Here is a 13,369-nt window from a genome sequence, read left to right as displayed (position 1 = left end):
GCCTCAGCCCCTTAGCAGCGAAACAGGGCTAAGAATGCCACCCTTACAGCTTTGTGGTTCTGTGATAAAGACAAGTAAGGATAACCGGTCTAGTAGGGACCTGGACTGGTTTCATAGAGAGGATAGAGCATTTAAACAATTAGGCCTCTTGATTTGGAATAGACTTGGATGAAAGGGGAAGCGGAGTTTTAAGGCCAAGGAGGGATGGAGAGTGCTTGTCAGACTTAGCAAATCCTAGATTTAAGAATAAATTTCTCAAAATTCCCTGACCCAAATTGGAGAGGCTAGGTCTCAGCCTCCAGAGGTCTACAGACCTCACGGCCCAAGGCCACCCCTCAGCGGACAGTACGGGACGCGGGTCTCGGGCCTAGGGCTCGGAAAGAAGCCAGCAGGGCGACCCAGTCGGGCAGGGTCCATCCGGGAGAAGCCCCCGCGTTCCCCGCGGAGCCCAGCCCACGGCCCCGCCCCCGCGCCGCCGGCCCCGCCCCGTCACAAGGCCCCGCTGCGTCTCCCGAGCCGCAGGCGCAGGCCCAGCCCAGCCGGCCGCGGAGCGGGTGCGGGTGCGGGCGCGGGCACAGCGGCCGTCGACCGCGCGGCCGCGCAGCGGACACCCGGCGCCCAGGCCTGAGGCGACTCGCGCGACTGGTGAGTCCCCGGCCCAAGCCCAGCAGCGGTTCTACTCGCTCAGCCGGCCGGCCGCTGCCGCCCCCGCGCGGGCCCTGCGCAGCAGACAGGCGTTGCGGTGGGTCAGTCGGTCGGTCCGGCCGGGCGCGCGGCCCGCGGGGGCCGGGGGGCGGTGGCGGCGGGGCCGGGGAGCCGGAGGGCCCAGGGCGGGCGGGGGCGGCGCACTGCGGCGACAGGCGGACGGGCGGTCCGAGCGCTCCCCGAACGGGCAGGAGGGCCCACCCCGCCCTCGGTGCGGGTTCCGTGGCCGCCACCACCGCCCGCCTCGCCCCCACGTCCGCTTTGTTCCCCCGCACGCCCTCTGGTCGCTTCCATCCCCCACCCCCCCGCAACCCGCTGTTCCTGGCGTACCCCGCTGGCAGGCACCCCGTCAGCCGATCCAGGCCTGCTGCCCCCACCCCGGGAGCGAGGGACGCTCGGGCCCTGCTCTTGGAGGGGGGTCAGGGTTCTGGCTGGTCACAGATGGCGTGGGGATTTCCTGGGATAGAAATAGCCGCCGGCTCTGGCCCCTTAAAGCTGCTTAAGGGGCGGGATGTGAAGGGGAGGGTCCGGGCACACCCCCGCACCTCCCCGACCGCGCCCCCGGCACCGACCCGCGCTGAGCTCTGACCCGGAGAGGCCAGCCGCGGTGAGACGGCCCCTCCAGTTGCTTGCAGGAAACGGCAGAAGCCCAAAATCCCGAGGCTGCCAAAGTCATCCCCTCGTCCATCCCCTCCTCCATCTTTGGGGTCGGCCTGTATTGGCCCCTCCTGAAGCCGCACGCCCAGCCACCCGATACCCACCCGCCTCTCCTGGCCCCCCAGCTTGGGTTCCAGACAGCCCTGGGGCAAAGGTCACGAAACCCCCTCCTTCCGTCCCGTTTCCTGGTAGCAGGTGGAGAGGCCCCTGGCTGGTTCCTGTCACCTCAGGGCTAACTGTTCTCTCTCTGTCCTCTAGGGGGAGACCACAGAACCTGAGGCCATGTCCCATGAAAAGAGTTTCTTGGTGTCCGGGGACAGCTATCCTCCCCCCAACCCTGGATACCCTGGGGGGCCACAGCCCTCCTTGCCTCCCTACCCAGGGGCCCCTTACCCACAGCCCCCATTCCAGCCTTCCCCCTATGGCCAGCCAGGGTATCCCCAGGGCCCCAGCTCCTACCCCCAGGGGGGCTACCCTCAGGGTCCCTACCCCCCAGGAGGCTACCCCCAGGGCCCCTATCCCCCAGGAGGCTACCCTCAGGGCCCCTACCCCCAAGGGGGCTACCCTCAGGGGCCGTATCCACAGAGCCCCTTTCCCCCCAACCCCTATGGACAACCACAGGCCTTCCCGGCACAGGATTCTGGCTGTGAGTAGTGGGGCAGGGGCAGGGGCAGGGGAGGGCAGGGGGAGGGCAGGGGCTCCTGGCACCAGTAAGGGGCGCTGACCCAGCCCGTCCTGCTCCTCAGCACCTCAGCATGGGAACTATCACGAGGAGGGTCCCCCATCTTACTACGACAACCAGGACTTCCCTGCCACCAACTGGGATGACAAGAGCATCCGGCAGGCCTTCATCCGGAAGGTGGGCCACAGGGGCTGGGGAGGGCGTGGGCAGCTGTGCTGGCCGGAGCTCTGAGCCGCCTCCCTCCCCAGGTGTTCCTGGTGCTGACGCTGCAGCTGTCTGTGACTCTGTCCACCGTGGCCGTGTTCACCTTCGTCGGGGAGGTGAAGGGCTTTGTCCGGGAGAACGTCTGGACCTACTACGTCTCCTACGCCGTCTTCTTCATCTCCCTCATTGTCCTCAGCTGCTGTGGGGACTTCCGGCGAAAGCACCCCTGGAACCTCGTTGCACTGGTAACCCCCAGACCCTGAGTCCCTGGCCCCCAGGGCCAGGCCTTCACACCCCATGACTCACGCTTCGGAGCGACAGAGGGGGACGGGGGTGGGGGTGGGAGTGCGGCAGCGGCTCCACGTGCTCAAGGCTCCGTCTCCCCTCAGTCGATACTGACCGTCAGCCTGTCCTACATGGTGGGCATGATCGCCAGCTTCTACAATACTGAGGCGGTCATCATGGCCGTAGGCATCACCACGACCGTCTGCTTCACGGTGGTCATCTTCTCCATGCAGGTAAGGGGCCCCCCAGGGCAGGGCCGCCGGCCCCGGGGGCCCAGAGGCCTTGCGGGGCTGCGGCACGCAGGGCCTCCTGTCCGCCCCTGTGCCCTCAGACCCGCTACGACTTCACCTCGTGCATGGGCGTGCTCCTGGTGAGCATGGTGGTGCTCGTCGTCTTCGCCGTCCTCTGCATCTTTGTCCGGAACCGCATCCTGGAGATCGTGTACGCCTCGCTCGGCGCTCTGCTCTTCACCTGCGTGAGTGGCAGGGGCGGGCGGTGGGGGCGGGCGGCTGGGCGGGGGGGATGTCTCTCCACGTGACCGTGCTGCCACCCGCAGTTCCTGGCAGTGGACACCCAGCTGCTGCTGGGGAACAAGCAGCTGTCCCTGAGCCCGGAGGAGTACGTGTTTGCCGCGCTGAACTTGTACACGGACATCATCAACATCTTCCTGTACATCCTGACCCTCATCGGCCGTGCCAAGGAGTAGCCCGAGCGCCTGGCACACGCGGGGCCCCACTCAGGTGGCATGGCTGGCCTGGACCCTGCCCCCAGCGTGGCAGTTCCCCTGTACCTCCCCTCTCTCATCCCTGTGCGCAGCCTGGGACAGAGGGAGCCCCTCTCCAACCCTCCTGTGTGTACACTGCAGACACTTCTGTTTGGACCCGCTGTGGCCAGCATGGCCCCTTCTAGCCCTCCCGCCCTGCCAAAGGGCAGTGGGGCCCGGTTTCCGTGCCACCTCCTGCCCACTCAGTGTTGCATGAGCCCTGTCTGCCAGCCCACCCCAGGTCTGGGGGCAACACCAGGTCCCAGGGGAGAGGGGTGGAGCCAAGAGGTGAGGGTGCACGTCTCCCCTCCTGTCCCAGCTCCCCCGCCTGGCATAAAGTATCCCTTTCCCCTCCCCAGCCCCACACTGGAGTGTTGCCCTCGGGGGACCTGCGGGGTGTGAGGGTCTCGTCCCTGTGCTGGGCCCTGAGGGCAGAGAGGACGGGTATGTTTCAGGGGAGGAGGACGCCTTCCTCTCATTCTGCTGTCTTTAAAATTACAATAAATGGGACCTGCCGCACTCTGTGTTCCCTTCGTCACTCTCTCGTCACTGCCACTTCCTCCACAAGGTGGGGAGGGGTCTGGGCACTGCCAGAGTGAGGCAGTGAGCAGGACCGGCGTCGACGGTGGGGCTTGGCTCCGGGTGGAGGTGGTGGAGGTTAACGACAGCAGCTAATCTTCCTCTCGCCGCGCTTCCACCTCCGTTGCTGCAATCTTCCCAGCCACGTCAGGAGCTGTATGCCGGGATTCGCAGCTGACGGACGGGGACCCCAAGGCTCCCGGTGGTTACGCGTGGTGCCTGGGTCACACGACGTCTGCCACTCGTGCCTGGGAACTGCACGGCATGATGGGGCGGGGGCCGCGACACCCTCATCATCTCGCCTCGGGCCTGATGGGCAGCGGCACAGGTCACTGACCGCCCCCAGGCAGGCCTGTCCTGCTCCTCTGGCTCTAAAGGGCCCCCAGGGAGCCCATCAGCGGGCACCTGACGCGTGGCCCAGGCCTGGCTCAGATGAAGGCCCTCCGCACCCCTCCCCCCTCCCCCTGAGAAACCTGCACACCGGAGTCCCCAGGGGAGAGCGGGCTGGAGACTCTGAGGGCCCCTGGCCTGCCCCTGGCACCTTCCGCAGCTCTGCAGGCCCCACCCTCCCGTGGCCCTCAGCCTCAGCTGGTCCTGCGCGCGTCCTCCCCTGTGGCTCTTGCTGTGCCAACTCCGGAGCCCCGCCCCCCGGCCCCGCCCCCCGGCCCCGCCCCCGGCCCTGGGATGTGCACTCGGAGGTCAGCCAGCTGTCCTTATCCTCATCCTCCCACACAGGGGTCCCTCCGCTGCCCGGGGCTCAGTCGCTCTGAGCACCTCCCTGCCCTGAGCTCTCCTGAGCTCCTAGCCCCCCAGTGGACACTCCTGACTGTGGCCTTCCCCCACAGGGCCCGCTATCCAGGGCTCTCCCACCTCCTCCCCGCCAGCCCATCAACCCACTCCTTTAACTGGTGCGGGCGCCCCAGCATCTCTGAAGGGACCCCACACTGCGAGCCAGTGCCCGCGGGCACCTCGGCTGTGGCCTGCCCCGTACCTGCTGCTCCTGCGTGAGCTCCGTCGGCGTCCACCTGACCCCCGGGCCGGAAACGGGTCTGTCCTCTCTGCCCTCGCTCATCCTGCCCCACCCTCCTCGTGCTCACCTGTCAACTCACCTCCACCAAGCCTCTGCCCAGCTGCCAGGTGTGCTTCCGACACACTGATCACACCACCCGCCTGATGGTTACCAGCGGGATGAAGTCCACCTTCCCTGATGGCCTTCCGCTGTCCCCGAGCTCCTCAACCCAAGGCCTGACCTTGCTCGGCCTGAGCCACAAGCGGGCCCCACTTCCCCAGGCCCGACGCACACCGCCTTCCCAGCCACCTGGGCCCTTCCTGGAGACCACCTCATGCTACACGGCTACCCCTAGTCACTCTGCTTTGTTCGCCTGCCAGAGCGCCGGGCAGGCGACGCGGCTCCCCTCCCCCACCTCTCCTCGAGCAGGTGCGGCTCCTCATCCAAGGTGCCCTGCCTGCAGGCGCTCCAAGCGCACGGGACCCCGCTCCGTGGTAGCTCACAGACCGTGAGGATTTCACGCAGGGGAGAAAACACGGAGCAGTCATGTGGTTGAAGAAAACACCAGTAGAGGCAAGAGAAGCAGCTCAGGACAAATGCCAAGCGAAATGTGCAGGGACAGTGTTTTCTCAGGGAATTCAAGGGGGACAAACTCTTGGCTGAGCTAATCCTTGGGGGAGGCTCCCTGGGGACGACCAGGGGCTGGAGGTGTGGGCCAGGGCGGGGCCGGGAAGCTGGGGGACGCACGCAGAGCGGAGGCTGCCGTGGGAGGGGAGGCCAGGGCTGCACACGGGTGAGGGCCTGGACCTGTCCTGCCGGTGAAGGGGCCTCCGGCGGGATCCACAGCTGGCTGTGGGTTCAGGAAGATGCGTCCGGCAAGAGAATGTCCCCGAGAAGGGGTGGGTGCCAACAGAAGAAAGCAGGGAGGAAGCAGATGAGATGTGCAGATAGGAGCAGATCAGGTGGGGCTCGGGGCTGGGGCAGCCGGCAGTGCCACAGAGGGCTCAGGATGGGCCCGGTCGAGGCGGGCAGGGCATCTCTGCCAGTGGAGTTTGGCCTGCTGCCTGCTGTGTCCCCCGGGAAGGAGACAAGGGGCAGCGTGTGATCTGACCGGCGGGTGAGCGGGTAGAAGGGGCCACAGCAGTTGTGAGGTCAGCAGGGGCGACTGTTCAGATGAGGAAAGAAACAGCCCCCAACACCCAGGAGCTGCCCTGGTCCTATCAGCGAGGCCCTGGTGTCGTGGGGGCCAGCCTGGCACACTCAGATACAGGCCCTGGTGGCCTCCTGTTTAGAATATGCAGTTTCACATGCAGATCTGCATCAGGCAAGGCCCCTCTGTGCCGGATTGGGTCAAGAGGAGAGGACTCTTCTGTAATCATGTCTGAACACAGACCAGAGGCAGGCATTGTCCAAGCCATAAAGAAGACCTACTGCGTGCATCCTGTCCTGCCTAATCTGAGCAGCCGCTGGCTCTTCAGAATGGACAGCTTTAGCAGGGCCCTAGTCCATCCCCCTTCCAAAGAAGAGGTGTTGAGATACCCAGTCACAGGATGACTCCCCTTCCGGACAGCATGGAATCCCAAGCAAAGCACTGCTTCTTTAAGCCCACCCCAATTCACCCAAACAAGCCAAGTCCCACAGGAAGTCCTTCCAATCGCCCTTCCTGTGGTCCCCCCACCTTGCCGCAGTGAGCAGTAAGCCTGACCTGTTCAGCCACAGGTTGTCCAGTGGGCTTCCTCTGGAGCCTTGACACAGCTCGCTATACTAAGGCCACTATATGAGGTGGACTAATTTATTCTTCAATCAAAAATGTTTATTTACATGAGTAATCATTAAGTCCATTCTTGTTTTCAAGATTAAACGACACATGACTTCCCTTGTAGAACAGTGGTTAAAAATCCGCCTGCCAATGCAGGGGATACGGGTTCAAGCCCTGGGCCAGGAAGATCCCACATGCCGTGAAGCAACTAAGCCCATGCGCCACAGCTTCTAAGCCTGCGCTCTAGAGCCCGTGAGCCACAACTGCTGAGCTCACGTGCTGCAAGTACTGAAGCCCGCGCGCCTAGAGCCCGTGCTCCACAAAAAAGAAAAGCCACCACAATGAGAAGCCCGCGCACCACAACAAAGAGTAGCCCCCGCTCACCACAACTAGAGAAAGCCCGCACGCAGCAACGAAGACCCAACGCAGCCAAAAATAAATAAAATAAAATAAATGAATTTATAAAGAAAAAAAAGTTTAAACGGCACAAGGTCTCCGTCACATTCCCTGCCCTGCAAAAAAGCAACACCATCACTGGTGCCTGCTGAAAACCACGGTGAGAGGCCAGCCCAGGACCCCAGCTCACTCAGCACGCCCACAGATGCCTTGTGCCACCTGCCCTGCTCACCAGGGCTACCGTCGGCATCTCAGAGCTGGACGTGCCTTCAGGACGGGGACTGTGACCTGCGCCTTTTAACACCCAGGCCAGCATCCAGTCCAGAGTGGGTGTGCCATTGGTGTCGACCGTGGAACGAGCGGATGAACTCTACGTGGCACGAGCCGCACAGCCACCAACTGCCCCAAGAGCGGGGCAGAGAACGCTGCAGACTTCTGGACTCTGGCTCAGCATCAGCATCAGCAGGAGGCACTTCAGGAGTGCAGGCAGCAAAACTGAAAGCCCAGGACATGCATGGAGGCCCACTTGGGGGAGCCAGGTGGAGGAAAGAGGATGTGGGAGAGTTGAGGGGTCGAGGTCGGGTGTGACAGCTGTGGATGTAAAGCTCGAGTCTGAACTCTTTCTCAGGCAGTGACAAGCCACTGGAGTTTTCCAGGGAAGAGCCCAGAAGTGGCTTGAATAAAGGCAGGAAAATCGGCGAGGACCACAGTGATGGGGCGGCAGGGAGGGCCGGGCCTGGGGAGCAGAGGGCGCTTGGGAGGGGAGGCATGGGTGCAGGCCTGGTCCCGGGGCTGTAGCTCCCAAGGCGGCCCTTCCCCATCGGGGCCTAGACGCTGCATCCCGGGCAGCAGCATGGCTTGGCCCATCTGCCACCAAACGTTCTGTGTTCCTGAGTGTCTTCTTCGTCTCAGGCTTGTCAGGCACTGGAGACCTTTCAGAACGCCCCAGATGCAAACAACACCCACCGCAAACACACACACACATGCACACCCACAACTTCTCAACTCTCACCTTCACTGCTAAAAAAGGCCTCTTCTCCCCGTGGGCCCTCATCCCCCGGGACCCAGTTCACAAGGTCACCCACATGTCCACCCCCGCAAACCTTCGGGCTCTTGTGCAGCAACTTCCTCCTTTGAAACCTGCGCCCTCTCCTCTCCTTCATCCCACTCCAGTCTGCTTTTTGCTGGTATCCAGCAGCTTCCTGGACATGGGAGGGCTCTAGCACCAGGTTCAGAATCCTCCTCTCCACCGCAACTGCTATGACGACCCTGGGGCATTTTGGGGCATTTTGGGTGGTATCTTCCAAGTGCCTCTCTCACCTATGCCCTTCTCTCGAGTCAAGGCCATGACCACCTCTGAGCAGACCCAAACCATCCTCAGCACCACAGACAAAGAGATGATGGCATGTCCCTGCTTAAATACCTTCAGAGGACTTCCCATCAGGATGGCGGACTGACTGACCCAGGATCCTGACTCCTACTCTTAACACATAAAACTGCCAGATAAAATACTTTTAAACTTTTAAATAACTGAGCCGGAAAGCAGAAATAAATGTGAAGGGAGACCCTGCGGCTGTGAGGGAAGAGTTACAGCTATGGGATTTAGAGAGGTTGTGCTGAGGAAACAAGAATTAGCATTTAGGACCTACCAGGGGAAGGAGCCTTGGTGAAACCGCAGGCTCTCAACTATCAGGGAGCCTTCAGAACAGCCTTACCAAAGCCATAACCCGGACTTGCCTCAGCTCTGCCCCAAGGGTTGAACGTAATTGGCCCCACTTTATCTGCGGACTCTATCTTCCTGTAAGAAGATAACATCACCCAGAACCTCTACAGTCTTTTAATACACAAACTGTCAGTTAGAAATTGCTAGGCATTTCAAAAGACAGAACTATATGACTGAAAACCAAGAGGAAAAATGAGATGACAGAAACAGACCTAAAAGTGACTCAAAGACGGGAGATAGCAAAAAAGGACTTTAAAATAAATATGATTGATATGTTAAGCAAAATGCAGGGGGAAATGGAGAAACATGGAAGATAATATGGAGATTTCCCAGAGAATTGAATTCTATAAAAAGAATCAAACTGAGCATCTTGAATGGAAAAATACAATTAACTGAAACTAAAAATTCAATAGATGGGTTTAAGAGCCAATTAGACAAGTCAGAAGAAAGGATTAGTGAACTGAAAGGTCAATAGAAAATATCCAAACTTACAAAGGGAAAAAAAGAATGGATAGAGGAAATAGTAGAATAGGTGGGAGATAAGTAAAAAATACACATATGTAGAGTCCCAGAGGAGAAAAGAGAAAGAATGGAGAAGTAATGTCTGAAGAGATAACGCCTGAAAATTTCCCCAAGCAATAGGACATCAACCCACAATCTACCAAAACTGACACAAAAAGGTTATGCTTACTTCTAAAATTTTCCAATTTTTTAAGAGCCCACTGTCATGAATTGAATTGTGTCCCCTAAAAATTCAAATGTTGAAGTCCCAATCCCCAGTACCTCATTATGTGACCTTACTTGGAAATGAGGTCATTGCAGATATAATTAATTAAGATATGGTCATACTTCCTCATACTAGGACACAAAGCAAGCCTCAACAAATTTAAGAGGATAGAAATTATTTCAAGCATCTTTTCTGACCCCAACAGCGTGAAACTAGAAATCAACCATAGAAAGAGAAACAAGAAATAAACGATTACATGGAGACTAAACAACATGCTACTAAAAAACCAATGGGTCAATGATGAAATCAAAGAAGAAATTTAAAAATACCTTGAGACAAATGACAATGAAAACACAACCATACAAAATCTATGGGATGCAGCAAAAGCAGTCCTTAGAGGGAAGCTCATTGCAATATAGGCCTTCCTCAAAAAACAGGAAAAATCTCAAATAAACAACCTAACCTACCACCTAAAAGAATTAGAAAAACAAAAACAAATAAAAGTCAGCAGAAGGAAGGAAATAATAACAATCAGAGAGGAAATAAATAAAATAGAGATTTAAGAAACAACAGAAAAAAATCAATAACATCAAGAACTGGTTCTTTGAAAGGGTAAACAAAATTTACAAACCTCTGGCCAGGCTCACCAAGAAGAAAAGAGAGAGGACCCAAATAAACACAATAAGAAATGAAGGAGGAGAAATAACAACCAATACTGCAGAAATACAAAAAAACATAAGAGAATACTATAAGCAATTATATGCCAACAAATTGGACAACCTAGAAGAAATGAACAAGTTTCTAGGAGCATACATCCCATGAAAACTGAATCAAGAAGAAATAGATCATTTGAACAGACCAATCACTAGAAGTGAAATAGAATCTGTAATTTAAAAAAACCAAGAAACAAAAAACTCCCTGCGAATAAAAGTCCAGGACCACATGGTTCACTGGGGAATTCTACCAAACATACAAAGAAGAACTTATACCTATCTTTCTCAAACTATTCCAAAAGATTGAAGAGGAAGGAACATTCCCAAAGTCATTCTGTGAAGCCACCATCACCCTGATACTAAAACCAAAGACATTACCAAAATTATAGGCCAATATCTTTGATGAATATAGATGCAAAAATTCTCAACAAAATATTAGCAAACTGAATCCAACAACACATAAAGAAGATCATACACCACGATCAAGATGGATTCATCCCAGGGTCACAAGGATGGTTCAACATACGCAAATCAATCAATGTGATACACCACATCAACAAAAGAAAAGACAAAAACCACATGATCATCTCAATAGATGCAGAAAAAGCTTCTGATAGAATTCAACATCGATTAATGGTAGAAACTCTTACCAAAGTGGGTACACAGTAAGTCTCCTACATACGAACGAGTTCCATTCCGAGAGCGCCTTCTTAAGTCCAATTTGTTTGTAAGTCCAACAAAGTTAGCCTAGGTACCCAACTAACACAATTGGCTATATAGTACTGTACTGTAATAGGTTTATAATACTTTTCACACAAATAATACATTAAAAAACAAACAAAAAATAAAGAAAACATTTTTAATCTTACAGTACAGTACCTTGAAAAGTACAGTAGTACAGTACAACAGCTGGCATACAGGGGCTGGCATCAAGTGAACAGGCAAGAAGAGTTACTGACTGGAGGAGGGAGAGGAGGTGGGAGATGGTAGAGCCGAAGGATCGTCAGCAATAGGAGATGGAAGGCAAGCTGCAATTTCACTCACACCTGACATTGATGGCACAGGCTCTGGTTCCTTGCTGGATTCAATTCTATCTACCCTCTTGAAAAAACGATCCAGTGATCCAGCTCTTTTTTTCTCATCATAGATGACACGGTAGCACTGGATTGCATTCTGAACGGCTGCTACAACCTTCGTGTACCATTCTACGTTCGGGTCCTGTGCCTCAAAAACTAACAGTGTCTCCTCAAATAAAGAAAATGCCCTTGCCATTTCCTGCATTGTGAATCTCTTTGGTTCTTCAGTTACTTCTTCTTCCTCTTGTCACTCCACCCTCTCAATTATTTTCACTTTTGTTTCCATCGTTATCGCTTGGCACTTCATAGCAGTACCAGCTACACACCGTCGTTTTTACGGTTGCTTCCAGACATCCTGGGCTTGAAATAAAGCTACTGTACTACTATAATTTATACAGTACTGTACAGTAAAGTGCACAAAAGCACAACCATTTGTAGAGGATGCACACGCATGACAAAGTATGCCAAACATGTGAACTAACTTACGCGACTGGACATGTGAATGCACGTTCGCATCTTTGAAAGTTCACAACTTGAAGGTTTGTATGTAGGAGACTTACTGTACAGGGAACATATCTCAACATAATAAAAGCTATTTATGACAAACCCACAGCCAACATAATACTCAATGGCGAAAAGCTGAAAGCCTTCCTGCCAAAATCTGGAACAAGACAAGGATGCCCACTCTCACCACTTCTATTCAACATAGTATTAGAAGTCATAGCAACAGCAATCAGACAAGAAAAAGAAATAAAAGGTATCCAAATTGGAAGGGAAGAGGTAAAATTGTCATTATATGCAGATGACATGACACTATATATAGAAAACCCTAAAGACTCCACGCAAAAACTACTAGAACTGATAAACAAATTCAGCAAGGTAGCAGGATACAAGATTAACATACAGAAATCTATTGTATTCCTTATACTAACAATGAAATATCAGAAAGAGAAAGTAAAAAAGCAATCACTTTAAAAATCCCATAAAAAAAAAAAAAAAACTTAGGAATAAACCTGACCAAGGATGCAAAAGACTTATATGCTGAGAACTATAAATCACTGATAAAGGAAACTGAAGATGATTCAAAGAAATGGGAAGATATCCCATGTTCTTGGACTGGAAGAATTAATATTGTTAAAATGGCCATACTACTCAAAGCAATCTACAGATTTAATGTGATCCCTATCAAATTACCCATGACATTTTTCACAGAACTAGAAAAAACAATCCTAAAATTTATATGGAACCATAAAAGACCCAGAATTGCCAAAGCAATCCTGAGGAAAAAGAACAAAGCAGGAGGCATAAGCCTCCCAGACTTCAGACCATACTACAAAGCAACAGTGATCAAAACAGAGTGGTATTGGGACAAAAACAGATGTATGGATCAATGGAACAGAATAGACAGCCCAGAAAGAAACACACACACCTACAGTCAATTAATCTTAGAGAAAGGAGGCAAGAATATACAATGGGAAAAAGACAGTCTCTTCAGCAAGTGGTGCTGGGAGAGCTGGACAGCTGTATGTAAATCAATGAAGTTAGAACAGTCCTTCACACCATACACAAAAATAAACTCAAAATGGCTTAAAGACTTAAATATAAGACATGACGCCATAAAACTCCTAGAAGAGAACATAGGCAAAACGTTCTCTGACATAAATCATAGTAATGTTTTCTTAGGTCAGTCTCCCAAGGCCAAATAAATAAAAGCAAAAATAAACAAATGGGACCTAATCAAACTTATAAGCTTCTGCACAGCATAGGAAACCATAAACAAAACAAAAAGACAACCTACGGCACGGGAGAAAACATTTGCAAATGATGCGACCGACAAGGGCTTAACTTCCAAAATATACAAACAGCTCATACAACTCAAACAATCCGGTCAAAAAATGGGCAGAAGATCTAAACAGACATTTATCCAAAGAGGACATATAGGGGGCTTCCCTGGTGGTGCAGTGATTAAGAATCCACCTGCCAGTGCAGGGGACATGGGTTTGAGCCCTGGTCCAGGAAGATCCCACATGCCGAGGAGCAGCTAAGCCTGTGCGCCACAACTACTGAGCCTGTGCTCTAGAGCCCTTGAGC

At 54.1% G+C, this 13,369-nt stretch overlaps 1 protein-coding gene across 1 annotated transcript; it reads left to right on the top strand.

The window, feature by feature from the left end:
* The first annotated feature begins 490 nt into the window (after positions 1–490).
* On the top strand, positions 491–3,446 carry GRINA (glutamate ionotropic receptor NMDA type subunit associated protein 1). Its single transcript, XM_057531872.1, has 7 exons — positions 491–645; positions 1,621–2,008; positions 2,109–2,221; positions 2,293–2,493; positions 2,638–2,766; positions 2,865–3,008; positions 3,090–3,446. The coding sequence occupies exons 2-7, from the start codon at positions 1,645–1,647 to the stop codon at positions 3,237–3,239; spliced, it is 1,101 nt and encodes a 366-aa protein (XP_057387855.1). The 5' UTR covers positions 491–645; positions 1,621–1,644; the 3' UTR covers positions 3,240–3,446.
* The last annotated feature ends 9,923 nt before the right edge of the window (positions 3,447–13,369 follow it).

Source organism: Balaenoptera acutorostrata, chromosome 17 (assembly GCF_949987535.1).
Source record: "Balaenoptera acutorostrata chromosome 17, mBalAcu1.1, whole genome shotgun sequence".
Taxonomy (NCBI): domain Eukaryota; kingdom Metazoa; phylum Chordata; class Mammalia; order Artiodactyla; family Balaenopteridae; genus Balaenoptera; species Balaenoptera acutorostrata.
The sequence above is the reverse complement of the archived record's forward strand: the minus strand, read 5'-3'. Positions and strand labels throughout refer to the sequence as shown.

Coding starts and splice junctions, on each gene's coding strand:
- GRINA (XM_057531872.1), top strand. CDS start 1,645: ATGTCCCATGAAAAGAGTTTCTTGGTGTCCGGGGACAGCTATCCTCCC. Junction 2,494..2,637: donor CCTGGAACCTCGTTGCACTG/GTAACCCCCAGA, acceptor GTCTCCCCTCAG/TCGATACTGACCGTCAGCCT. Junction 2,767..2,864: donor TGGTCATCTTCTCCATGCAG/GTAAGGGGCCCC, acceptor CTGTGCCCTCAG/ACCCGCTACGACTTCACCTC.